The following is a 27,748-nucleotide window of genomic DNA, read 5'->3' on the forward strand; positions in this document are numbered from 1 at the left end:
AATTGGTATAGGAAATTTAATAAAGGAGTCGCACTCTAGAAAAAACGTAGTACGGTAAAGCCGTAAGGTGAAAACGTGCCTTAAGTTACCGGCAACGAATTGCGGCACCAATATAACGTGATTATCAAAATAATAACTTTATTGGTTTATTCACAAGAACATTGGTTAAGCGGCAGTGTGTGACTATCATGGTGTTTTGATAGCGTGGAAAACTGATAACGAGTAATGTTGTTGATTGTTGATCAGAAATATTCAGCGTCGTTCGAATTCATTTTGCTTAATGCGCAAATTTATCAGATGAGATACCGAGGAACAGGGAGAACAAAATTAATTTCTCGAGGATGCACCCATAGTTAAATTTCTAAACTATTTATTACACAGTTGGATTTTCGAATATCATTTTGGCAAGGATAGTTGCGAAAAATCTCAAACAGTTTTGAACAGATTTATGTAGCAGAATCAGCTGCTGAATTCGGCGGTGACAGAGTAGGTAAACAGGGTTGGCGTCTTGTAATCTTCGGTGTTGGTGCTGGTCGCGAGAACAACCACTTGCTTAATACCATCCATAACCGAATCTATAATAATTATAAGTAGACCTTTACTTTGTGTTTTATTTTGTGGTTTGCTGTACAATACATAAGTACGGAATGCATAAGTACGACAATACATAAGTACGACGGTTACCGGAGAATCCACCGGAAATCAGACTGGCTAGCATCATATTCAAACTGGCGTCCCGTTCTTCGTCTGACCGACACAGGCCCTCCATCGCGCTGACTAAGGTCACTTTGCTCATATCACTGCTGTCAAGCATTGTAGGGTCACTGAAGGCATCACTGGAGAATTCACATCCAGGACACTTGCTATCCGGATCGTCGTCGGTCTCTAAACCCATTAAAAATTGTTTAATTAATTAGTAAGCTTATGTTAGTAACACATTTTGACTTTACCGGTATCGTTGCACTGAGTCAACATTTCTTTATAGTGCTGCCGGCGTGCCTCGTCCTTGGTGTATACTGTGCTGATCGTATGTGTGATGGTCGCCGAGGAGATTGGAGTTGCTAGAAAAATGCCCACGTACATGTGTTGTAGTCTGCGGGTTTTGTTTTAAATTAAGTAACGTCTTCTTATAATATAAGGAAGCATCAAAGTACTCTTTCATGTAAGTACTCTGTTTATACGCAATTAAAGAGAGTCCAGGATATACGTCTCCTGTGCATTAATACATTTTTGGCTTTGTTACATTTCTTACCGGCGTCTTTAGAATCGGCAATCTCGTTCGCTTCCAGGAGGGCCCGATTTCGCAGATCGTTCACAGATCTTTTGAATCTACTGCTGAAATCTGAAAAAGCATACCAAAATCCTTCTGCTTAAGACTTCTACAATATAATAAATTCAAACACACTTCTACAGTACTACCACAGTTTCCATTTCCAAAGTAAAATACTATTTAATGACATAAAATTATATGGCTCCTTTTTGCCCACAATGAAATACCAAAGATTTTACCGAGCAGCGGAAGACAGGTCACACAGGAGATGCTAGCGAGAACAGCTAAAGCGAACAGGTGCATGATTATGGATTGGCAGCTTTCCGGAATAAGAAAGTGGAATCACAAATTAGGCACCGAATCGAAGCTTTAGCTGGAACTCCGCACTCTCTGTTTTATGTACGAGTACATACACCGGACACACAGACGACGCCGAGCAAACTGGCGGGAGAAACTGTCTTATATATGTGAAACATCGTCCACAATCAAACTATTAACGGCTGGCTTCCGGCTATACATACAATAACATACAATAATTAATCACATGTGTCTGCACTGGAGAGCAAACATAATTACCGCAAACGCGTGTGACCAGAAACACGAAGAAAAAATGGACATCTTCGATAAGCTAATCCTTGCGTGACTGAGTACGTTCTCATCGACCAAACAACGCACATTATCGTGATGTCAGCGGTTTATTTCATTTGTGTTATTTAAAATGGCGATGAGGAGAAAAAACAGACATAAATAGGAAGATTGACAGTAAGTAAATGTTTTAAACATAACTGATACATGCTTGCTCCGAAAACTGAGCTAACTTAAAATTTAATGTTCTGGAGAAACGTGTATTTGGTGTGGTCATTATCATCTTAATTTGCAATTGTAAGTCTACTTAACGGTTACATTTAGAAATGTAGATGTTCTGACAGATGTGCGTACGTACTGCATAGCATCAGAGCCAGTTTGGTTTCAACCATTTTTGATATGACACGGCATTTTTAATTTGACATCAGGTGACACTGTATCCGGAATCGGAGTTTAATTTGCGTTGTTGTTGTTGTTTTCGCTGCCAAACAATCTAAAATATCGATAGATGGACAACACGCATGTGTTTAATTTAATTATGCCATTTACCTATTCTGAATGAAATCACTGGTGCGATCAATGAATTATGGTTTCCCTGAAATGCGTATCGAGTGTGTTTTGTTATTTTCAAACTCGTCAAGATGAACAACAAACTTTTCACATTATATGACTGTGATATGTATTCAACACACGGCAATCGTCAAATTGTCGATTGATTAGATGCTGAAAAAAATAACACGATTGTGTAAATCGTGCGTACATAACAACTTACTAAGCAATGCAATATATTCAACAACAATTCTGAAGTACAATTTTAGCTAATGGAAAATGCCGACAGTGGGATTCCACAAAGAGTTTGTAATTTTTATTTTGCTATCCCGTTAAATGTGTTTCGACGATAGCAGAGACCGTTACTTAAATAATTTTAACATATAAATTGGTTAACAAGAAAAAGCGCTGCATTTAATGCGCAGACAAATATTTGAAGGGCTTGTGCCAGTCAACAATCAAAATCCAAAGGCAAAGCGCCAGCTTGCGAAAAGTATATATTACTCACTGGATTATGAATAAAAGTGGCCACTGGAAGTTTTGTATTTTCTGAGAACTAATTATACGGTATACAGCGCAATAAGCGGTAAATGAGGAAGCACCGAATCTCAGCGTTAGTCTTCGTAGTTAAAGACCTCCCGAGTGAAGTTTCTTTTGGATATTCTCGACCGTCAGACCCTTGGTTTCCGGCAATTTCAATAAGAGATAAACGGCACACACTAAAACTAAAACGGCAAAGATAAGGAAGGTATAATGGCTCATGGCCACAACCATCAAAGGAAACAAATTGGAGACCACCGCGCCAACCAGCCAACAGACAACTGAAACCAGCGTTGTCGCTGCACTACGGGCTTCCTGCGTGAACAGTTCACCGGCTAATATCCATGGCACGGATGCAACGCCGATGCCATAAAACAAAACATATCCCGGTAAACACAGAGCCGTGGCTAGTTTCGTCCCTTCTCCCACACCATTGTCACCCATAGTGGCAAAAATCGTGTACATGACCAATGCCAAAATGACACCAAAGCCGGAAATTGCTAATAATATCCGGCGTCCCAGACGGTCCACTAGTACCATCGATATACCACTGGCTAAAGCAAAACAGCTCCATAATCCAAGCGTAGCAAATAAGGCAGTCCGTCGGTCTAAACCGATCCCGGCAAATATGGATGTAGAATAAAATCCGACACAGTTATACCCTGAAAGTTGCTGTGCTAACATGGGAACAGCCGCCAGTAAAGCTATTCTTCGCAGGAACGGATCCGTAAACAGTCCGATGAAAGTGACCTTTCGACTGTTGCGCAGGCTAGCGGCTTCCGCCGCCATTTCGTCAAGTTCTTCGGTAACCAGTGTTGTACCGCGCAGCCACACTAACGCTTGCTGTGCATCGATCTTCTTCCCGCGGGAAATAAACAGGAAACGCGGACTCTCCGGGCATTTGAGCAGAACTATACACGAAACGATGCACGGCAGCGCGGCCGCTCCCGCCAAACCGGCCAGCCACTTTCCGTCCCCAGTACTTCGGGAAATCCAAAACCGGTAGCCAGCATTAAGCCGATAACATACATGACAATTGGCAGTGTTCCAGCTGCGCCGCGCAGCCGGATCGGGGTCACTTCCGACATGTACATGGCGACAACGGTCGTCTCCAATCCGCATGCCATTCCGAGAATCATTCGTCCGGCCATCAACATCGGCCAAGAATCAGCTACTTTGCAGAATCCACATAATATACAACCGACGGCGAATATCGAAGCACTAATGATCAGTGTATTGCGCACACCAAACCACTGGATCAGCGAAGAACAGGTTAGAACCGTTAGTACCGCGCCGGTACAAATCCCGGATGCAATCAGCGCCCACAGGGTGTTTAATTCCGTATTTTCGGCTAACATTTCTTTTTCTTCGGTGGCCGGAAACGGTCTGCACCAGAGATTTTTGGTAACATTGGGATCGTGTTCGGTATCATTAATACTGTTGTAGGTCATTCCGAATTCGCCACCAAAGCTCCGGCATTTGACATCGCGGATCCACTGGAGAACGATGTTCTGGGGTCCGTTGAGGCTGGACACACCGAAACCAATGGTGAAATATGTTCCCAGTGTGGCAGCCACCAAAGTGATGATGAGCTTCCCGGTTATGCCGGATGGCTGCTGACCTTTGAGTGGCTCCATGACAATTGCGAGGGTAAACTGGTCGGTCTATAGCTAATATGGGATTGAGCGAATGCCTGCCGCGGATCGATAATTAAACTACACTGCACGAAAGCTACCCAACGAAACGTTTAAAAACTTTCGATGTTTTATAACGGTGCGGCCTGCGACTGCATTTCGCAATCCAACGTGATGGTCTTCCTTCTTCCTCGTGAGATTGCGATATGAAAAGATAACGTGTGTCTGTGCGGGATTACTTTATGTGGGGAAAAACTCAAATTTAGAGAGATATTAATGTGGTTTTTATAGCGCACCCGTTATAAAAATGGTTTGATGACCTCTTCCAAGACTGTACATTATCGACACGATTCGATAGCATATTTTTATGTCTAATTATTTTGATTTAGCGGTCAGTGCTTACTGCAGTTGGCAAGTAAATATCGTTAAGCAGATGCCAAACGTTGTAATATACGGTATCCAATCTTGATCAACGTCTGCCCCTACTTTAGAGAAGGACAACCAATAATTTATGTACATCGATGTACCTTTAGCTAAGCGAGAGATATTATTATAAGCGTTTGAGTAATATCTTGTAACATCCCGATAAAAATTCCATAGAAAGAAAACGGAAGCTACTCCATTTCTAAAGGTAACACAAACTTCGACGCACGTGTACTTGAACTTTTTTTGCGGTTTTAAACCATAAATATTAGAAAATGCGTTCTCAAAAGCATCATATATATCGTAACGTCAGAATTGCTACCGAATTCCGCAAAATTATGCTAGCGCACGGAATGATTTTGAATCCCGATTTCGATGTAAATTTTGACACTTAGCTGCAAATTATGATGGCCATCTGGCTATGGTTTAAATGTGAATCTCTCCACATCTAGAATTACCATTAGTTTGCTTATGAATTATTAACTTAGTTTCCTTGCGTCTAGTGATAAAAAACACAATCATACAATAAATTTATTAAGACACCTGTAGCGAATTCTCAAACGCATTTATGTTTCCTTTCATACATGCCGCATCGCTTGACATAACAGTAACTGTTATCAATGCTATGCGCATAAATTAATGTGATTGCTACGGCATCAAGTTTGCTGTACGCTCTAACAACCTGAAAAAGGGTACCTACCCGGATAGCTGTAGTATGTCAAACAGCCTATCACCTGACGGCAAAGTTTTACAAAAGAACACAATAAAGATAATTCATATATATATTTATAATATATATCTGCACCAGATATTGGCAGATGATACTGCAGATAGGGCTAGCGACAAAGAGATGAACTCAAAACTTCCGTAGTGCGACAGTTTCGAGATTTGGACTCTAGTTATTTCGAGCAAACTGGCTGGATCGGTGACATATTCGGATTGGTTAAAGTTTATTTTATTTTCCCGTTAGAAAAGTCTGAGGGCAACAAAATGCGAGCAATGGCTTTGGTAATTCTTTTGCTTGCTGTAGTTATGACAGCGAACATGGTATCCAGCGCTGTAGTGCCGTCTGACCAAGGGACACGTTGCCCCTTTGTCGCTTGTGGAGTTTTCTGTCCGTGGGGTAAGGGAACGCTTTGAGAGTTCAACATGGATATCAGCTACGGTAGTTGAGGATGTGAGTAGTTCGCTTACTCTTGCAGGTCCGTTATACACACCGGCAGGATGTTGGCTATGCCAGTGCAAACCAAATCCGCTGGAAGAACTGCTTGGCACCAGTGGTGGATCTCTATAGTGTCGTGCTGGCTATAATCCAATCAGCGACAACCGCAGCCACCGCTTCTCGATAATTTTATTCGACTTCCAAGAATTTTTTAATTGCATCGCCATTTTGTAAGCCGCCATGAATTGCTCAAGGAACAGCCTTCGATTGGCTGTGAAATGTGAATGTGCATGCTGTGGATAAACGTGTGACTTTATACAGAATAAAGTTCACCTGGCTATACGGTCTAAAATAAAATTGGCGTACATTATAATTCCAGTAGTCAGGTAAATGTAGCTTTGCCTTGCATTACAAAATGTTCGAGCTCTGCAGCGCACGAAGGTCACACAAACTGTTAGAGAACTGTACAAAATGTCATATAAGAACAGAATACGATAAGTGGAACACAGATCTTTTCTATAAGTATTAAGATGTTACTTTATTATTGCTTTTACAATATAATTTTATTCTGTTCTTTAATTAATGTCACGATTGCCACTTTTAGACATGAACGTCCGCGCAAGATAGTGCTTATCTGCTGTATACGACAGTGTGCCGATACCGGTGATCGTAAACAGAATAACCCGAAAGTTATCTTCTTAATTTCTAATTTGCGATTAGAGGTATGGTGCAGTGGTAGTCACAGCGGACTTGATTGGAAATGCCAACTCAGAATTCGGTCCTCGGCCGCGCCGGCAGCCGTTCGGCATCGAACCTTGCGAAACGCGTCTCAAGGTTCGAAACGGATCTCTGTCGGCGCAGGCCGAGGACCGGAGCTGAGCAGCCATTAAGACATCCGCTAGCCCGGGTTCGATTCCCGGTGCCTCATACTTTTTTAGTTTTGCTGAATTTTGATCTTTTTCTTTGAAATCGAATCTTGGAATTGTTATACGTCCTTATTGACATTTACTCATAAGAAAGCTTTATTTGCTTATGCCAGTGGTCCACTGATTGTACGAGTAAGACTGTAAGTGACCGGCAACAGTATGATTCGCACAATCTGTCGGTCAGCACATTGTGCGTATCTATGAATTAGTAATACGTCGGAAACAGATGCCAGCAAATCATCGGGCGCCAAAACGGAGGATTTGCTTTGTTATTGGTTGCCTGCACGTGGTTCGTGGATATTTCGCCACTATAAAGGTAGAGAATAATAAAACTGATCCGTACGTGCCTACGTACGTAACGGCTCGTGGTCGGTAATGATAACGTAAAACGCGAATTTGGAAAACTGAAAGCATTTAGGCCAGAGAATTTAGTGTGCGAAGTGCAAACCTTTATTCGTCTGCGTTTGTTTAGTGTAATCAGGTTTTAATTCACTTATTTTTTACGCTTTTGATTTGTTTTTCTGTGGGTGTGAGTGGTATCAGTTGTCCCTCGATATTGAAAGGAGAAATGGCACCGACTTGTCGGTTTCGCAGTGTGTTGTTCGTGTGGTTGTTTTTTGGGATGAATTTTGAATCAGGTTGCGGGAACGCAGCACTGATGGCAGTGATCTCCAGGCGACGTTTTCTTATGAGAAACCAAGCTTCACCTGTGAGCCCTGACCCTGCAAGCGCTGATCCACCAAGTGCCTCCTATGATGAGTTAATATGTAAGTTTTTGTTCGAGCATCGCAGGTGTTGCGTGCTCATGTATTTTCTGTTCCCAATGTCATGTCGCTAATTCAAATGATTTTCAGTTTCTAAATTTAGCCACTATGTTTGCAAATGTAGAAGACCGGGGTAACTGCTAAACAGCTAAACAGCAACGCTCAAACAGCTACCCGGGAACGTTTACCGCACATGAGCGGTGGTTGGCGCAGAAAGTTTGGTTTAGTGAAGTGGCTCTCGGGGTGTGGTCACTGTGGCCTAATCGTTTCGTCACTGGTTTTTTACGACGCACATAACTATAAAACGGTTCAACCGAAGTACTCTATAAAGAGTAAGGTGTATTTAACGTGCTGTACCAAAAAATCGGAAGAAAATCGGTTCTAGGGTAAAATAATTGAAGCCTGGTCACTTGAAGGTATGTCGCTCATTCACATAACATGGGTGGCCACTTGTAGGTCTCCACGGGTAGAACGGTAAAGCTTTGGTAAATTCGCCCTTTCAGGCTGTTTCCCGTTAGAAACAGTTATCTGTTGATTCATGATCTTCCTGAACTAATGTGTCGTCTCTGTATTTCTTGAGCTGTTTGCAGTGCTGGCATCTGTTCTGGATGCCGAACGACTAGCTCAACACAACGTCGTTACTATGCCGAATCCAAACGCCATGCAGCACGACGCCGAGCCCGAGCCCGGCGTGGAGCGGCCCCTGATTGGCCAGCGTCTGACCCTGGCATGCCGCGTTGGCGACCCTCTGGCATCACTGTCGGGTGACATTGTGTGGACGCAGAGAAAGCCCTTCGTCTTAGCGCATTATCTCTACAACAGCCAGCGATACGTGGGGCCGGACATCAGCGTGCGCGGCCACGGTAACAGCCTGGACATCACCAATGTCACGCACAACAGCACCGGAACGTACACCTGCTACCAACGCTGCCCAGCGACGTACCTCTGTCCGCTGCGGTACTACGCGCTGCTGCCCAGACCGCGGAACATCGGTGACATCTTCGAGAAGCCCCTGGATATCACGATACTGTTTCACCATCGGCAGTTCTCCTCCACGTGCTCGCTGCAGTTTCACTGTTCGCCGGATGCTGATGCGTACTGTATCTGGAAATACAACGGAGCGTTCATATCGGCGCCGAGTCGTCATTTTCTACACAAGCTGGGCAAGTTATTTTACAGTCCATTTGTGCAAATTACCGAAGCGAACTACCAGTAGGGGCTCGAGGAACCATCGTACTGTGCCCAGACGATCACTGTCTTTTGGTCAAAGCCACACAGCGGCGGACAAATCGAGTGCTGGGCGCGGTCGGACACCGAGCTGGAAACGTGGTTTATTCAACGAGGAATCGTGGCGTTCTGATGCAGCTGTCGCCCTGCCTAGATGGTCATTATTTGGAATTTGGAGGCATCAGCGTTCCAAACAGTTAGCGTTACATTGTATTCTTTAGCATTTTATTGAATTTTTCAGTCCTGTTGAAATAACTTAATGCTGTTTTGTTCGTGTTGTGCTGAATTCTTCTGTTGTTCATTCGTGCTATTCGAACCGGTTCCGAGAAACCGTTAACGGCAACTGTTTTTGTTTGTCATGGGACAGTTTTCGAGGACAGCCAACAAAAAAGTGAAATTTGAGTGAGAACTGACCTAGGGTATTTTTTCACACACAATCCCAAAATGCATCACACGAACGATCTCATCAAATCCATCAAAGTACCAAAGTTAGAACTGCCAAAATTAGTCAAAGGAACTTAACTGTCGTTGTGTTGACCTCATTGATAGAAGTATTTTAAGTATTGAGCCGGAATGCTTATGTACATAGTACGAAAATGTCGGACTAATACCGGCATTTACGTCCGTGCATCCCCTCCTCTGTAGGTACAAAGTGGTCCAAGTCCTTAAAACCCTTAAAACCTTTAAAACCTTTAAAACCATTAAAACTCTTAAAACCTTCAAAACTACTAAAACTTCAAAAACTCTTAAAATAAAACTCTAAAAATAAAAAGAAATAAATTACTGTATGAGATGAGTGATATTGCGAAAACTGGTTTTAAGGTTTCAACAGTTTTTAATAATAAAAACAACAATATATAGTATGGACAGCGATTTTTCAGAAAACGTTTTAAGGTTTGAGCGGTTTTTACTAATATACAGTTTTATCAGTGATTTTTTAGAAAGCGGTTTTAAGGTTTTAACGGTTTTAATACTAATACAGAGTTTTGATAGCAATTTTTCAGATAGCGGTTTTAAGGTTTTAGCGGTTTTGTTAATAATATAAAGTTTTAACAGTGATTTTCCAGAAAACGGTTTTAAGGTTTTATTACTACTACACTGTTTTGATAGTGATTTTTCAGAAAGCGGTTTTAAAGATTTATCGGTTTAATTACTAATATATCGTTTTACCAGTGGTTTTTCAGAAAGTGGTTTTAAAGTTTTAGCAGTTTTTACTGAAATCTAGTTCTGATAATGATTTGACGGAGGTTGCAAGCCCCTTCTGTACGCTCAAGCTTTTGTAAAGCATTAACGAATGCCCCCGAGCGGGTACGCCTGTGCCGGTTATCAGAACGATCTCCTGCACAGCCAACCTCCCCTTTATTTATTTAAAGAACAATAACTTATTATTATTAAAAGAACTTTATTTAAAGAACAATGAACCACCAGTAAGATGCCAGCAATAACAAATTCTCCCCCGCTCAGACAGCTTAAGGACAATGGCCCGGTACATAGTGTCAAAAATGGGATACATACACTAAAATTTTTTTGCAATACTTTGTGCCATTCTAAAGCTAAATGATTTGTAATACGTTGTTCAGAAAACCGTTTGCGCGCGCAACATCCGGTTGCCGAGATATGGCGAACTAAAATGGGCGAATAGTTTAAATGCATTGTTGTGTACCAAAAGTCTGGTTATTACCCGATCCTTTTGAAACTTTGCTATAAAAGACACATGGCTATAAAGTCGAAATTTAACCTGGCTATAAAGTCGCTTTCTGAGAAATCACTGATAAACTGTATTTCAGTATAAAAACCTCTAAAACCTTAAAACCGCTTTCTTAAAAATCATTGATAAAACTGTACATAGTTTAGTAATAAAACCGCTAAAACCTTAAAACCACTTTCTGAAAAATCACTATCAAAACTAAATATTAGTAAAAACTGCTAAAACCTTAAAACCGCTTTTTGAAAAATCACTGCCAAAACTGTATAATAGTAATAAACTGCTAAAACCTTAAAACCGCTTTCTTAAAAATCATTGATAAAACTGTACTTTAGTATTAAAACCGCTAAAACCTTAAAACTGCCCTCTGGAAAATGACTATCAAAACTATATATTAGTAAAAACCATTAAAACCTTAAAACCGCTTTTTGAGAAATCACTGTCGATCCGATGTATTTATTAATTAAAACGTTTGGTTTTATTAGTTGTAATAGTTTTAAAATTAGATTTGACCACTTTGTACCTACCCTCGCTGCCAGGCGGGGCGTTGGTGAGCGTGATCTGGCCGGTGGAGGACTGAATAGAAAAATATGGAGAAAGGCTAGAAATCGCGTAGCTGGTGGCGCGGACTGCACTGACAGCGCCCACCTGGCTGTTAACTGGGCAACCAACCACGGAGACAAAGTAGCCCGTCGGCTGGCTAAAAGCGTAAGGGAATTGGGATCATCTGAACACGTTGTGTTGACGGCTACGTTAGTATAAGGACTGCCACGCCGAGCGTTGCTGGCACGGACGACCACGTTGTAGAGTGTTGTAGAGTAGAGGGTTGAACGGAGCTGATAGTTACCTACAGTTTGAAAGCGTACTACGCATATAATTGGGACATTTTGAACTACCATGGACTGTACATAATGCGCATTTTAGTAATCGTAAGTAATTCGCTATGTTTATCAAAATAAAACTACAACCCGGTAGTATTTTGCACTATGTAACTGGGTACTTAATACTTATACCACTAGAGCACTAGTCTGTAGTACTTAATTTGCACTATATGGCAGAAGTAGGCGTTTTGTCAGAACCTTATCTTGTCTTTATCTCTATATTCATACAATCTTACCGTTCAAAACGTATTTTTCCTGGGTTTTTATGGATAAATCGACGCGTGGTCAGTTTAAGTCAAGCTTAGTCTTGAAAAATTCCTAATTTTCCATAGGTGTGCCTTCTGAATTTTGATTTTGTTTTGAAAGCGTTGGTCAGAAGAAAATTTGACAGGTTCTAGAAAAGTATAGAAAATGGAGTACTTAATATAATCACGTTCTTTAGATACTTACTGGTACAGTGGTAGCGAGGTACTACAGTACATTCTTACGAGTAAAACAAATTGTTGCCACGGAGGCAGCAATTAGTGCAGTAATGTAAAGAAAAATCGAAATTGCACGGACCATTTAATGAAAAAGGTGAAATAGCCAGTGGTCACAGGTTCAAGAAAAAATCGTGGGGAGTCAAATATTAGTTTCCGTCCAAGAGGGTTTTGCCGAGCGCGGAGCGCGAGGCATACCTTGTATTCATACAATCTTACCGACCAAAACGTATTTATGCGCCGTTTTTATAGACTCGTCAACGCGTGGTCAGTTTTAGTCCAGCTTGGTCTTAAAAAATTCCATATTTTCCATAGGTTTGCCAATAGATTTTTGTTTTTTTTTATTAACCAATGGTCAGAAGATGGTTTCACCAGGTCTTAAGTATAGGAACGTAAAGAGTACTCGAAGAAGTATTCACTGCACAGCAATAAAAAGTACTTACGATTAATATAATGACTGTAACCACGGAGATTATAGCAGATGCACAAAAATACTTGCTCTTTAGGTAAAATATGTACTTATATTACGTCATGTAAAAGTTCATATGTATTTCAGAGCGTCGAAACGTCAGAAATTCAAAACGTTAGAACGTTAAAACGTTAGAACGTCAAACGTTAGGACGTTAGAACGTCAGAACGTCAGAACGTCAGAACGTCAGACCGTCAGACCGTCAGACCGTCAGACCGTCAGACCGTCAGACCGTCAGACCGTCAGACCGTCAGACCGTCAGACCGTCAGACCGTCAGACCGTCAGACCGTCAGACCGTCAGACCGTCAGACCGTCAGACCGTCAGACCGTCAGACCGTCAGACCGTCAGACCGTCAGACCGTCAGACCGTCAGACCGTCAGACCGTCAGACCGTCAGACCGCCAGAACGTCAGAACGTCAGAACGTCAGAGCGTCAGGACGTGAACAAGTAAAATTGTCAGAACGTGAGAAAGTCCGAACGTCAGCCTCTATATATTTATAATGACCCTTTGCAAAACAAAGCCAATACTATCCAGTACTTAAGTGCCGAGCGCGGATGCGCGAGGCTACCTTGTATTAAGTAATTTTTACGTCCATAAGGATCTACTTAGTGCTTCCTTGCTTAGTATCCACAGCAACCCACCTACGCACTTAGTACCTACCAATTGCCCGGTAGAAAAAATTATGCCAAAATTATTGATTGGATACACGATGGTCCATATTGTTGCTGCAGGATAGTTTACAGCTACTACACCAACAGCCGTGTTGGGTGAAGCTGTACTGACTGACACAGTAACAACATCATACTAAAGGTCATAATCACAAACATATGCGTTGATATTCTCAAGCTGGCCATTTTTGACGGCGTGTTTGTAAATGGGAACTAAAACACCATCTGATGGGCTGCTTCGGTTCCTGTATAAGCTTTTACTGCCTGTGTTGGTTTTGGGTTTTATACTATTATCGTGTTGCATAATTATGTAAATGTCCGGATCATTATTCGTTATTGCAGCATTCTTAAGGGTTTAAGCAAAGCTTAAGGGTTTAAGCAAAGCTTTAGGTTTAAATTAAGCACTGTAGAACGTAGCAGTAATGAATAATGACCCGGCCTGGAGATTTACTCATGATGCGCTGTTAGGCTGCACACTGCGGTTCCCTAACACTGTCAGGGAACCGCAGTGTGCATAGCAATACACTATTTTGTTTGGTGATTACAAAAACAATTTAAAAAAGTGGATTCATTACTTAAGAACGTTTTCTTGACGCTTGATGCTTGGTAATACAGAAAATGACGATACGTAACTGGCGATTACAAATGGAGATAACTCATCCGCGAGAAATGGCCCAGGTGTTTTTCAAACGTTTGTATGTCCTGACAGACACTTTAACCAAGGACTTATTAAGTACAAGATCTATACTACGCGCGGCGCCCCATAGTTTTGAGATCTCTACAACCATAAAACTTCTGGAAAAACGGGCAACGCCATTAGATCCGGGATAGTTCAGAAGTGGCCGGCATGTGTTTTTTTTATGAAAATATCGAGCCGGCATCAAGACCAGATTGATCCAACCCATCTTAAAGGTCACCTTGAAACTTAGAAATATTTGCCTAGATACAATACAAAATACCAATTGACATAATTATTACACTAATTAAACCGAAAAATAAATAATTTATTGTACTTATTCAAACACTCGCGTTATTCAAACATTGCTGCCGGTGTTGCCGAGCTCGAAACACGTTTAAAATCAACCGATATAAATGTAAAAATATCAAATATAAAATCAATACGAAAAATCACTGGACGAGTGAATGACCGAAACACTATCACCGACCACTGAACGGAATCTCTAGATGGGTGGGTGACCGAGCTACCACCACTGACCAGTAAGAAAAATCACTAGACAAGTGAGTGACCGAAACACCATAACTGCCCACAGAGCGGAATTTCTAGGTGAGTGAGTCATCGAGCGGGATTTGCTCTTGCTCACCTAACGGGCTCTGTGCACTGGACAGTAGTTGTAGCAGGGTCACTTCCTCACCTAGCGATTTTTCTTACTGGACAGGTGGAGCTCGGTCAGTCACTCACCTAGTGATTGTGCGTCAAAAAATCGCTAGGTGAGTGAGTGACCGAGCTACCCCCACTGTCCAGTGACCAGAACCCGTTAGGTGAAGGAATGACCGAGATACCACTACTGTCCAGTGCACAAACTCCGTTAAGTGATCTAGTGACCGAGCTGCCAATACTGTCCAGTGCATAGATCCCGTTAGGTAGATGGGTGACCGAGCTACCAATACTGTCCAGTGCACAGAGCCCGTTAGGTGAGCGGGTGACCGAGCTACCACTACTGTCCAGTGCACAGAGCCCGTTAGGTGAGCGGGTGACAGAGCTACCACTACTGTCCAGTGCACAGAGCCCGTTAGGTGAACGCGTGGCCGAGCTACTACTACTGTCCAGTGCACGAACTCCGTTAAGTGATCTAGTGACCGACGTACCACTACTGTCCAGTGCACAAACTCCGTTAAGTGATCTAGGGACCGAGCTACCACTATTGTCCAGCGCATAAACTCCATTAAGTGATCTAGTGACCGAGTTACCACTACTGTCCAGCGAATAGATCCCGTTAGGTAGATGGGTGACCGAGCTACCAATGCTATCCAGTGCACAGAGCCCTTTAGATGAACGTATGACCAAGCTGCAATATTACTGAGCAAAATAGAACAGGGCCCGCTAAGTTCTTAGTGGGTGATTATCTAGCACCATTGTCCAGTCTTAGCGTCCTTTTAGTTTGTAATGTGGTACTCCCGTGGGTGATTAGATTCGGATGGTTTTTCGCTACGAAAATTTAATAAAAAATGATCTGTAAAGTCAAAGTAATTGCGTTCGACTGCACGAAATCAAAACATCCATTTTTTTATAAAATTTTTGTTATCGGGCTCTTCAGATTTATCCGTTCTAAGTTAACAATCCGTAAACCGGTCTAGGAGTTTAGAACCCAAGATACGCGGAGGCGAAGCCGAGGCTGTTTCTTGTATAGGATATTATCTCGTATATACCTCACTTTCACTTTTGAAATTTTCTAAGAATTAAAGAAGTGGATTTGGAAAAAGCGATTCCATACATCCAGATTTTTTAACAGTTCTCAACAATCGACATCATATAAGATCCACCACAGAATATAAAACGGCATTTCAATCCGATTTGTGCCTGTTAAAATACCCCTGGCACAAAGGATTGCAGCATAATCAATTCGCGCGTAGCGGTACGTTTGCAGTTGTGCTCACGACCAAGAAAACAGTAGAACAAAATGTTCGCTCCAGTGAGCAGCTGGCCTCCTATGCGCTCCCAAGGATGGAGAGCATTGATGTGTTTGCTGATCATTTTGATTAGTTTTTTCCAGCGCAGACTAACAGTCTTATTGTTATGTAAAAAGTACTAGAGTATGTTATTACAGCATACAGGCATGAGTAAATGCAAAATGACTTAATTCCGTCTTTACTGTACAGTATTTAGTGCATGGTTACGCTTCTTTTCACGTAACGTACACGGTTAGAGGAATTTACAATTCACAACGTTTGAAGGGTCTGTACAGCGCAGACTCGCAGGAAATAAAAATTTTGTTTTTAACTAATCCTTTGCGCAAATATAGCAGAAATGTTTATATACAATGCTACAGCACTTGCTATTGGCCGTGGTCATTCATTCAGAATACCTACAATAGCTGGTTTCACATCCCTTTCAGTACAGTAACTAATTTTCAGCGCGGTTGCTTACACGATCATAAAGCAAAAAGCTACAGAAATTTTATAAAAGGAACTGGAGAATTCCGACTGCTGAGGTCAATGCGCATGTTTCTTGGGCTTAATTAAAAATGAGAGCATCCTGTCATGGCTGAAGTTATCATGATGCCCTTTAAAATTGAAACAAACTATGTTGAGAGATTGTGAGAAATAGTTTTTTTGTACCAACACTTTTTGACGGAAATGGCGATCTCATTACCATTTTCGCGCGCACGGCAGTTTAGTTCATTCACTACAAACCTGCCACAGTATCTAAAACTTCCCACACGTACGCGTACTTCGAGTAAAACTATAACATCCAAAATAGTTTTGTTTGTACCGGTCACCAGTAACTTGTAAACGTAAGCTGTTTATTCTGACCAGAAACCAGTGAAAACGGGATCAGCATCTGCATTATTATTCGAAACAAAGCCTAGAATCATTTCTTTATTACACATTGAAATCTCGAGAGCGTTTCAGAGCAATTCTCGTATCCTGCTAAAATTTGGGAAGCCGGGTTTATTGACATTACCGTCAAATAAGGCAGTTACTATTTACATACCATACTTACCTGTTCTTCCAAATTTAAACAAATGCGTCCAATAGTTATCGATTTTGCAGTATTTCCGCTTACAATGAGGATTGCACCAGTATACTTGTTCGATTCCAGTAAAGGTTTTCCAGATATTAGCAGTCGTTTCCTTAAATCTAGATCTAGTTATGATTTCTTGATGGTAAGCTTCTCGTTGCGATGCACAAGCACATCTCCACACCACTTAACATGCTTAATTTTTCAAACTGGAAGAGCCACAACGAGAAAATTAATAGCCACTTACAACAGTTTCCTCTGCATCTGTATATTAAATATCTTCTCCATCCTGCGTTGAATTCAGCAGAACATGCCAAATTCTACAAGCACCCGACCGCGAATAAAACCAGCTCGTTGTTATTGCGCCTTCAAAACGTTTTTACTGTACGATACTTGCTGTGTAGTTTATGGATAGTCATATTTGCTATGGATATAGCAGATTCCATTCTCAGTCATGACTATCAGTCTGGATATCTCCAAAGCCGACAAAAGCTGGTGATTGTCAACATGTTGGCATATCTGGACTCCCAGTTTACCTTCTGGTTCACCGCAAGCGTAACCGTGACCTTTGTAATCTGGGCACCTAAGATTGTGAGTTTTCTTGTATCTGCAATCTCCATTTCGGAAACTCTGCAAGAAAGTTTATGCAAAGACAAATACAGTGCAAAACACAAATACCTCAATTGCTTCGTGTACGGTTTGATGGGATTAACGACTGCCAGATGCGCAAAGGGTCTATTTACCATATACACTACAATGGATCCACATAAAACCACTTCTTACGCGTTTTGGACGTTTTCGGTGCAGACAGCACAAACCATTGTGCATGTGCTGATGCTAGTAAACCGTGTGGCGTTGTTTCCGATGATCGGCTTTGTATGTTATTGTTGTATGCTGTATCGGGATTGCTGCAGGCTTTTAAAATCATTGGTTAAAAGACTTAATATCCTAAGCGCAAACACGGAATGCGGTGGTCCCAAATTTGCGGAAGCTGTGCGGGAAGTAATGATTAAGGAAACAGCGGTTTTCCATTTATTAGTGCAGCTGAATGATTGTTTCGCACCGACTGTGTTACTTGTTATCTTGAACTGTATCCTGGAGCTTCTCGCTTTTGCCGGAGAGTGGTATGTTTTATCGCCAGCAACGTTTTCGGACTTATTGGGGTTTTTCTTATATCCTGTGTGCGTGGTTGTAATGCTGTTATCCGTCTTGGTCTTTTGCGTGGCAGTGGATGAAGAGGTATAAATCGTATTATTTTATAGATGTCCGAAATTTTACGTTAAAAAATCTATCATATTCTGTACATAGTATTTGTAGAGTATAAAATTTTGTATATTAAGTATTGGAATTAAGGGGCACAAAGTGCTGGAGGCCTGGAATCAGCTTGCCACAGACAGGAAAAACGCCAAGCAGACAATAGAAGAAACCGACCTTTTGGAGTTTATTGTTCAGAGAGCAGCTTTGCGTAGCTACGGTATCGTTATTGGTGGATGTGCTTATATTAACCGTCCATTTGTGACTACTGTAAGTAAGCAAGTATCGTATCTTATATTACAGTAATCCTACGGCTTCCTACCGGAAAAATGCTCTATTATTGCGCTTAAAAACACATGGGTCAACTTAAATACAGTAGACTGCGTTTCGTGTTTGGTAAAGTTACCATTAGTATAGTTTGAAGAAACTGTATTCTAACTTCTAATGCGCAGTTCTTATTTTGAATTTTAATCCAAACTCGCACCTGTAATAATAGGCATCTTACGCCGGTTAACGTGCTCTACATACGAGTATTTTGCAGGTTGTGGCTGCATATGCCGGATTCATCTGCTTCCTGCTAGAGCGCGTGGAAAACATTTGTCTTGAGGGAGCTTCGTAACCAAAAAAAAGAATTTTCTTCATTGCAGTGCAAAAGAAAGTACGCATAGTAATGTGGCAAGAGCATTTGCAGAGAGCCAGAGAATACCTGGCAGATAAGCGCTGAAGGCGAACGCATTTGCACAGCAGTTAAGAAAATTAATGATAAAGGATCTTCACGATATTTTACGAGTCCAGTGACCTGTGTAGACGCGGTACGCAAAGAATCGAGGTGACAAACCCGTTAAAAGAGTCAAACCTGTATAATCTGTCGTGCAATATATTTGTAAGCCGTTGTATGCTGTTAATATACCACTTCCCAGACCACGACCAGTCGGAGGAATAGAGCGACTCTTAATCTCAAGTTCTTGTGTATTTCATGGAGCGGAAGGTTAAGGATGTTGATGTACAAGTATGAGATGAAATGCGAGGATGAAGAAGAAGTCAGGAACCCGGAACCCTGCTGAAAGACACGAAAGGAAAACACAAGAGAGATGCGTGAAGTTATACGTTACCTGTCCGACGCTAGATGGTAGCTGAAGCGTATGAGAAATCTATCAACCTGGCGCTACAGGGCATGATGATCGAAGGGACCGAAAGGTCAAGGCAAAATCAAGTGGGATCAAGTGGGTAACCTATTACGTCACGAGACTATCCGATGATGATAATGCACGTCGACGAAGTAGAGGAATGACCCCTGACAATAGGTGAAAGGTCACCCAGAGGTCAGTTTGAACAGCCTCACTTGGAAAGAGAAGACCAGAGCAAAAGCCTGAAGTTAATCAGATCGAGTACAAGACTCTACTTTTGTTGGGATTACAACTCTTGACATTTGTGTGGGCGACGAGCGCCTTATATAGCCCTGGGCACCGCAAGTGCTGGCTCTTCGTACACGCAGGTACGGATCTGAGAACAATAGGGATCTAAACTCTAGCCAATAGAAGACATCTGTGGACACGTGGACTAATCACACCGCTGCATCACTACACGTGGACTAATGAGAACATGAGGTCAACTAATACACTAGAACAATAGGTTGAGCTACGTCATCGAAGCGCGGTCAAGTCGAAATGGCAAGTCGCGGTCAAAGTTCTCTGTTGGGGATTTCTAAGAAGTCGATACTCGGAGTCGCGGTCATGACTCGCGTAGAAGCTGTAGTAAAGCCTAGGCCGTAGTTGTAGGGGTAGAAGTAGTAACGTAGTACCGATGTGTACTAAGGGACGCCAGTACACGTCAAATCAGTAAGCAAAAACATAATTAACGGTCGTAACTATCGTATAAACAACTTTTGGAGGTATAAACAACTTTATTATAAAAAACAAATAAATTTTTAACGTCTACAATATTTTTTGAGTCTGTGGTTGCATAATATACAGATATGCAACGGCTAGAATACGGTATTAAATATTAATTCATGACCAAGGTTTTACACTTGCAAAACTGTTGGGCTGTATGTAATATGAGTCGTGGCAAGGTTCATCAACACACATTTTCATTGATTGCGAATTTGCGCGCAGATCCCGGATACGATTTCCATAATAAAGAGGAAATAAAATGTAAGGCAAACAAAAAACTGTCAAAGCACTTTGCATTAGTCGAACTCATATTTCCGCTCCTCGAGACCGGATTGTATAAAAACCGAAAAATCCATATCGAACGTTAACTCAAACCCACGTAAAGATGCTTATTCCGACGCTGCATGTATGTATGTTGTCCTAAAGCTGGGCAAAGGAAGCTTTGTCTGCAACCCTAGCTATTCTCCCGTTTTTTTTAAAAGCCCAGTTTCAAAATGACTTTTACATCACACGAATTTTTTTCGAAAAACTTTGATAAAAAAGAGAAGAGAATTTCAACAGTACGACGAGCATCTTTCCAGAATTTAGCTGATTGGCTGCACTACTGTCCTACGAAATGTTATGTCTGCTTTGTCCTGGGATTCAGTAATGGTTCCACTAAGCTTTCACGACACCGCCACTATCTGGGAGCCGCATGGGCAATCGTCTTCCTTGTGGATATGGTGGACTATTTCATCAATGCAGAATATCCTGTCAGTGCTGGCGATAAGCACAACGGCGTCATTGTCAACGTGCTGTACTTCCTTAAAACACAAGTATTGTATTGGTCAGCGGCCAGTGCGACACTGGCCGTCTCTTTCGCTGCTTCTAAGATTCTGCACTCTGTCGCCACAATAGCACACCTCCTAAGCGCACTGTGTATGACATGTAATACACGCGATTCGCATATATATAGAACCGTTCGAAAGAAAACCGCTTATATAATGGTGATTGCCACCTTGGCTGCCGGAGTGCGGGCATTACGGACGGACATCAAAATCTTTACACACTTATCATCCAGCGACCGTATATTATTTTTGGTTTGGAATTTTCACGCACAGTTCCTGCATACTGTCCATCAAACGTTCATATTATTAAGCAAAATATGTGTCGTACCGTTATCCGTTTTCTTTTGTGGCTGCTGTCTGCTGTTTAATGAATGCTGCCACTGCCTAAATCGTCTAATTGACAATCTAACTGGAGAAGCCCAGAACGAAACGTCTGGAAAATTTACAGCCAGAGCCCGTAGTTTAATGGGACAGGAGACGGAATTAATCAGCGCTCTGGCTGATATCAACAGAGCTTTTTCCATATTGGCGCTGATTCTTATCGCCAACTGCTTATTAGAATTGGTGTCGGATGCGGGAGAATACTTTGCCAGGGATCCTGCTACGTTGGAGGAGTTGTTTGGTTTCTTTCTTGATCCTGTTCGATCCTGTGTCATACTGTTGTCGGTTATTGTGTGCGCGGTAAAATTTCAGGAAAGCGTAAGTGAAAGGTCACAGGCAGGTAGTTTCTGTTGTATATTTTCATGGATGAGTTAATAATCGTAATATAAACTTCCAAATTTACGATTACGTACCATTCTTGGTATATTGCTACACTAATACAGCATGTACAATACGTATACGGTATACATGTGTACATACATGGACTGCTTTAATAGTGCTTACAAAACTTTAATAACGTCGTAGGGAGAAGAAACCACGCTGGCTTGGCAAGGGGTAGCAACCATACGTTACCAACTTCCACATGAAGTATGCAAGGTCCAGCTGATGTGAATCCTTAAATTTAGTTAACTAACGTGAAATTCGGATTAGGTTTCCTTTTTTTGCAGCTGCGAACCCATAACGAAATTGAACTGCTTCGTTTTATTTTGCAACGGTCAACAACACGAAACCATGCCCTTACTGTCGGAGGCTTTGCCCATATTTCTCGATCGTTTGCGATAACGGTATTCGACAAACAAAGCAATAAACTGTAAATAAACAAGTAAACTTGAAACTGTTTGACCAACATTGCAGGTTGTTGTTGGATACGCCGGGTTTATATGCTTCTTAATCGAGCGAGTGGAAAATGTCTGTCGTGGCGAACCTCGCAGTCAGCTTTTGGCTAACCACTCTACAGTGTCATCGCCATGGATTCTTCGAAACTTTACTAGCTAGAACATAGCACCATTGTCCAAACCGTCTTTTTTATTTGGACAACGATTGCGATACCTTTCACTTTATAGCCATTGCGATATCGTGAGTTGCAGATACAGACACAAAACGTATGTAAGCTATATACGAGTATATTCCATTTCATTCACATCGGAAATTGACATCCAGACACATTTAAACGAATCGAATTATGTGTGTTAATTTTTAAACTGTGCGGGTGAAATAATCAAGAATGTCTGTTAGCGGTATTTTGCCAAGAAAGCCGAAGAACTGATATTCCTTATATGTGACCGTGTGATGCTGCCGCAGTTGTCAGCTGTCAGAAATTTCTGACATCCGCTGCAGTATTAAAGCGGGTGGATACTAGGGTATACTTGGAAAAACTTTCTTCAGTGAGTTATTGTGTCTCAATTTTTAATAGAAAAAATAGAAATAGATGCTCAGTATAAAGCCTGACCTGCAGTACAGATAGGTAAGCTGTAAGCGTATACTGAACTTTCATGTTTTTGTTCACGTACCGTTGTCAGCTCAAGGTCAAGTCTAAGTCAAACGCACTACGGTGTAACACAAAAACCAACGGTTAAACTATTTTACGGTATACGGTCGCACTGTCCAGACACCTGTGTACGGCCTTTATAGCACATAGAAAGCACAAAAATGACCGCCAGGAACTTTGTTAGCATAATATGATTATGAAACAGCGAAACGTTTAGCGGCAAGGCAGATTTATAATCCTGCTTTGCTTCAGAGATGGTACCGAAGAGGCGAAGGCAATACCGTCGTACAGTAAAAATCACTTTGTACTCGTAATAAGTTTACCCAAATCCAATTCGTGCTCCGTGTAACTAAATCGATCTTATCTGCGCTCCGATGACCTTTTTATGTATTTTTATGTTCAGAGAGATAGCGCAATGCATTGAACGGTGTTTGCTAAACTGTTTCGTAATCGAGCACGTGAATTTATGTCCACTGTGTCTGTCCCAGAAGACCACATATAGGCTGATGCAGCTGATTGACCCGCGTCATTTTGATTTGGAAAGCTGAACAATGGCTGATGCAGCGGAACCGTAATACACATATGTATGTATCTAATAAGATCTATGTATATATAAGTTTAAAGACCAAGCTATACCTCTGTCTGCGTACTACGTACTACATTCGCCTCGCAGTCACCGTTAATTTTTAAAAAAGATTAAGTTAAAATTTTTGAAAGTTTGGTTGTGTAGTTTACTTCTCTTCAAAACTTTAATAATAAAACCCTTTGAAAATTTAACAATCTTAGATGCATTATTTTTCTGGTCTCAAAGGTTGTGCTGAGGTAATCTGGCGCACTGATTTTAATACCATGCTGTACCTCTACAGTGTTATGCTTCCGGACGGTAATTGAAAAACGGAGAATATGGGCCGGAAGGAGTAACGCCGTGATACGGGACACTTACCGCATAATAGGAAAAATAAGTGGAGCGCGGTGCAGTCAATCTATTATAGCCTGGTGGACTGTTTACATTGTTGCTGTTTAACTGATTAATCGGCAGGCATTCGCCCTTGTGGACGTAATTCAATCTGCTCAACATGAATCTAACCCCACAACGACACATCCGCATCCATATACGCCACAGAGTGTATATATCCCAGAAAGCATTGTTGCGAATCACTGAGTTCTTCCCATGTCCCGCCATCCCCAGCCATGCTGGGGTTAATTGAATTGCCTTTTCTCCTCGTATAAACCGGCGGGATGTCTGCATACATATAGGGTCAGGGCGTATTTTGCAACATCTGTTGGCCAAATCCGCCAGTCAAACTAGGACCGCTGAACCACGTTTTTGTCAGAATTCGATTGGCAAGCCGAAATACATTTATTTACGGAAATAAATTCATCGCGCGAGAAATCTGAGATGCGCCGGTATATTATCAATTAATTTTATTACAATAGCCCGTGATTTATTCTGTTGTCGGCTTAGCTTGTAACTAAATCCATTTAAATTCGATATGATGATGTTTAATTGACCAGCGATTATAAATATTCAGACGCATCGCTCTTGTGGAATGGCCTTGCCCTACTACCGTGAAAAGTGCACGCGCACATGATCTGGATATGATCCGATTCCGCTCCAGTTATGCAGAAGTCTGAATTCTAGCAAAGACAAAATGCGGTTATGCCAGGTGAGTGCCCTTACAAGTAAAGTGAAGAACGTTGCGATTCAAAGTGTGAATAGGATGGGCCCTCAATCTGGTATCCCAAAATTGACGTATGTTTGGGTCTTTTGCATATACAGTTTTATATGTATTGGTATTTGTATGTGCAGTACATGTATAGTATCTGTATATCGCCGGTATTTGTTCAGAAAATATAGGTATAACTCAGACTCCCGGTATTCTAGTTGTGCTTCTCAGAATTCGAGACCTTTTGATGCATATAGGATCGCACTTCGAGCTAACTGCGGCTAGCGAAACGGTTTCGGTTTCTAATGCTTCAGGTCAGCGCGGTTCAGATAAAGTGTTCAAGGAAAACATATTTAGGAAAACAATTTCATCAAGTACCTGGACCAAAATCTAGTAACAACTGCAGACAAAAATGGCGACATTACAAGTTAATCTAGTCAGGTCAGGTCTCACCTGGTATCTAACTATTAAAAATATGGCACAGCTTTTTAGTTTTGTAATTATTACGTATCAACGACAGTTCCGAAGAAAGTTCATGGAACCGGGCTATTGATAGATTTGGATCACTGGTAAAACCGTCATAAAGGTGGGTTTCGTTTATATTTGTTTATATTTCAGTGCGAATAAGAATTTGCAGAATGTCCTATTGTAATGCTTTATAATTTTCACAGTATATACAGATCTTCTCAATCTTTTATTACAAGTGCATTTTGCAGTAGTACTCGTACAATTGGCAGTAAACTAATTATAAGTCTAATTATCTGCAATTTAGTAATATATCGCGTAACAATGCCACTGTCCATCTTGTACGTTGAACCATTGCCGTTGCTCTAGGAGTGCGAGAGGAATGAATGAACATTCCTTAAGAATTACATAAGAGACGAATGTTCATTCATTCCTCTCGCACTCCTAGAGCAACGGCAATGGTTGAACAGTACTGTGTACAAAATAAACATTGTTAGTATTAAAAGATATCAGCATAAAATTAGCGCGTAGCGCACCGCAAATGAAGGTTTTATGGTGTCCTTTAGAGTATTTACGTGAATGAGAGAATAAATCTTACCACAGGTGTGTAAAACCTGCATGTGTCAGAAAATTACGATTTTTGGAACCGGTTAAAATCTAGCTACGTAATTTGTACTGCATCTAGTGATGGTGATAAAAAATTAAGGACGTAGTGCAACCGCAGTGATACACTATATCAAAACGGTGTTCCTGATGAATATGAACCTATATGTGAGTTGTATGCGTGTACCCGTAGTTATATAAAAGCCGATAAACGGTGTTGGAACGCATGCATTTCGTACATTAACGAGTCAAAACTACGCACGATTCCTACAAAGGTAATACGATCGGCTGGAGGAGTGTCGGTAATCTAATTCTTTTACCAGTGAAAGATTTATTTTCATTTCGTTACGGATATATCATTAATAAATGTATCAGCAGCGCAAGGTACGCTGGCTCTCTTAATTGAACGACTAGCAGCAGCGTACTCGCGATGATCTAACCGTCTGGTCTAACAATGGACCTGTCACCTGTTTTGCCTTGGGAGTGCAACTCGTAGTAAGCAACCTAGTACTGAAAGAAGGAAGTCCAGGAAATGTTGCACAACGGTTGATGTCAATGACAAATATCCCTCTTACTATATGCGCAGTTGATTGCCAATCTTCAGATCACCGCAGGAAGCCGCAACAGTGGCACCGTATACGTACGAGTACATATACCGGTGCACAGAACCTTTTAATCAGCTGTAATTCGCCGATGGCCGACATTCAACATCTGTGAGCGCGGCAGTATATTCCCGGGCTGGAATCGCAGTCAGGCGCAAGCTGTGCCGGTGCACACACACCAAACACAGTCAGCCGACAACGCTCGGTCAATACTCACGCAATGTAAATTGTTTCCCATTGATAGCATTAGAATATGATCCGGCTAATATACCGATTCGGTGGCAGGTTCGTTGTCATCAATCATTCAGCATCCACTTCACAGACACTGGCCACGGCACTGTCAGCTCTTTATCCCTGAATTGCATTACGCGACGGGAGCACACGCACTCGGCACATAACTGCTCATGCATCGGTATACAAGTGGGCATGTGCTGTGTGTTCCAGGGACCACAGTATGGATGTCACGTTCCGGTTACGGCGCAACCGATACGCGTAGCATGTTGATTCTAACCACCGAATGTTTAAGACGTCCCCGAACGTACGTACGTACCGAACTCGCCCGGAATACCATTGAAAACAGTGTCCTCATTTAACTCTTTACCATAAATTATAAATAATGCAAAAAATTTCTAAACTAATAACCATTTCATGGGATTTTGTTTAATGCTTCGTGATTTTCAATTCGGTTATATTTTGGTATATACGAGATTTGTAACACGTAACACTAGATTTGCAGATCGAACGTGACTGTTGCAGACCTTTCGAAAACCACCATTCGAAAATTTTAATGCTTTTATTGTAGTATACTGCACAGTCTTGACAGGGCACTTCGTACCGTAGCAAGTGAAGGCGCTAATTACGATACAGTATATACGTATATGTATTATTGAAAATAACTGTATTGAAAAATCTATCTGTATATTTATACGTATTTTTGAAAATAACTGTATGACTTGACTGTATTAAGAATCGTAAACAAGACTATAGATTAATTAATGTGATACGATACATACATAAAAGTTATTGGGTTAATATTCAGTAATGGCGGGATGGGCGCTATTTGGGCATGTTAATTTAATCTGTACAAAATGTGCATATACACCGGTTCGGCTCCCTGAAAAACTCGCCGCCGAATCACTGATGCAGTCCACATAAAAGCCAGCGAACGAGGAAATTAATCACGAGGAACACGCAATAAATAATTCCCAGCCTATTTGTTCAGCAGAGTGAAGATGGTGAGTGCAGGCGCGTTAAAGCCGCGGGATTGTGTGTGCCGAGTGTGTAAAAGTCGGGGGATATATGTACAGCGATAGGCCACTGATGCCTGAACGCCGCGGCCCGGGTTACAGCTAATGTTGACGTAACTTCCGTACGGTCATCGACTAACGGCCACTAATTCATCCTCGGTACAAATCGATTCCGCGCCAGCCTGCACACCAAGCAGCTGCTGCTAGTGGTTGTAACAATGTCGACATCCCCGGCTTTATTGACATCGTAAATGAGAAGAGTATAGACCCGGAAGTTCTCTTCCCGGATAAAAATAAACCCTCTACTTTTAAACGGCAATTTAGCCGGCATACATG

At 41.6% G+C, this 27,748-nt stretch overlaps 3 protein-coding genes and 1 long non-coding RNA gene across 5 annotated transcripts; 2 read left to right on the plus strand and 2 right to left on the minus strand.

The window, feature by feature from the left end:
• Window positions 1–251: 251 nt before the first annotated feature.
• On the minus strand, window positions 252–27,271 carry LOC129583323 (uncharacterized). The gene is made up of 6 exons (XM_055475091.1): window positions 27,262–27,271; window positions 1,510–1,673; window positions 1,253–1,342; window positions 951–1,061; window positions 685–885; window positions 252–575 (listed from the first exon to the last, which is right to left on the minus strand). Exons 2-6 carry the CDS (start codon window positions 1,571–1,573, stop codon window positions 460–462), a joined length of 582 nt encoding a protein of 193 aa, XP_055331066.1. The 5' UTR covers window positions 1,574–1,673; window positions 27,262–27,271; the 3' UTR covers window positions 252–459.
• On the minus strand, window positions 2,706–4,763 carry LOC129583324 (solute carrier family 2, facilitated glucose transporter member 1-like). The gene is given in 2 exon segments (XM_055475092.1): window positions 2,706–3,909; window positions 3,912–4,763. Coding segments are annotated over 2 exon segments (1,548 nt in total). The 5' UTR covers window positions 4,582–4,763; the 3' UTR covers window positions 2,706–3,031.
• On the plus strand, window positions 6,968–9,296 carry LOC129583322 (uncharacterized). Of its 2 annotated transcripts, XM_055475090.1 has the most exons (3): window positions 6,968–7,405; window positions 7,765–7,856; window positions 8,444–9,296. In XM_055475090.1, the coding sequence occupies exons 2-3, from the start codon at window positions 7,778–7,780 to the stop codon at window positions 9,067–9,069; spliced, it is 705 nt and encodes a 234-aa protein (XP_055331065.1). In that variant the 5' UTR covers window positions 6,968–7,405; window positions 7,765–7,777; the 3' UTR covers window positions 9,070–9,296. The 2 variants fall into 2 exon arrangements, with proteins under 2 accessions (XP_055331065.1, XP_055331064.1); XM_055475089.1 differs by lacking the exon at window positions 6,968–7,405 and having other exon boundaries at window positions 7,617–7,856.
• LOC129583325 (uncharacterized) lies at window positions 21,573–22,301 on the plus strand. Its single transcript, XR_008689773.1, has 4 exons — window positions 21,573–21,657; window positions 21,865–21,927; window positions 22,008–22,124; window positions 22,195–22,301. It is a non-coding gene; the product is annotated as an uncharacterized LOC129583325 (long non-coding RNA).
• Window positions 27,272–27,748: the final 477 nt, after the last annotated feature.

Source organism: Paramacrobiotus metropolitanus, unplaced genomic scaffold (assembly GCF_019649055.1).
Source record: "Paramacrobiotus metropolitanus isolate TYO unplaced genomic scaffold, Prichtersi_v1.0 Parri_scaffold0000010, whole genome shotgun sequence".
In the NCBI taxonomy this organism is placed as follows: domain Eukaryota; kingdom Metazoa; phylum Tardigrada; class Eutardigrada; order Parachela; family Macrobiotidae; genus Paramacrobiotus; species Paramacrobiotus metropolitanus.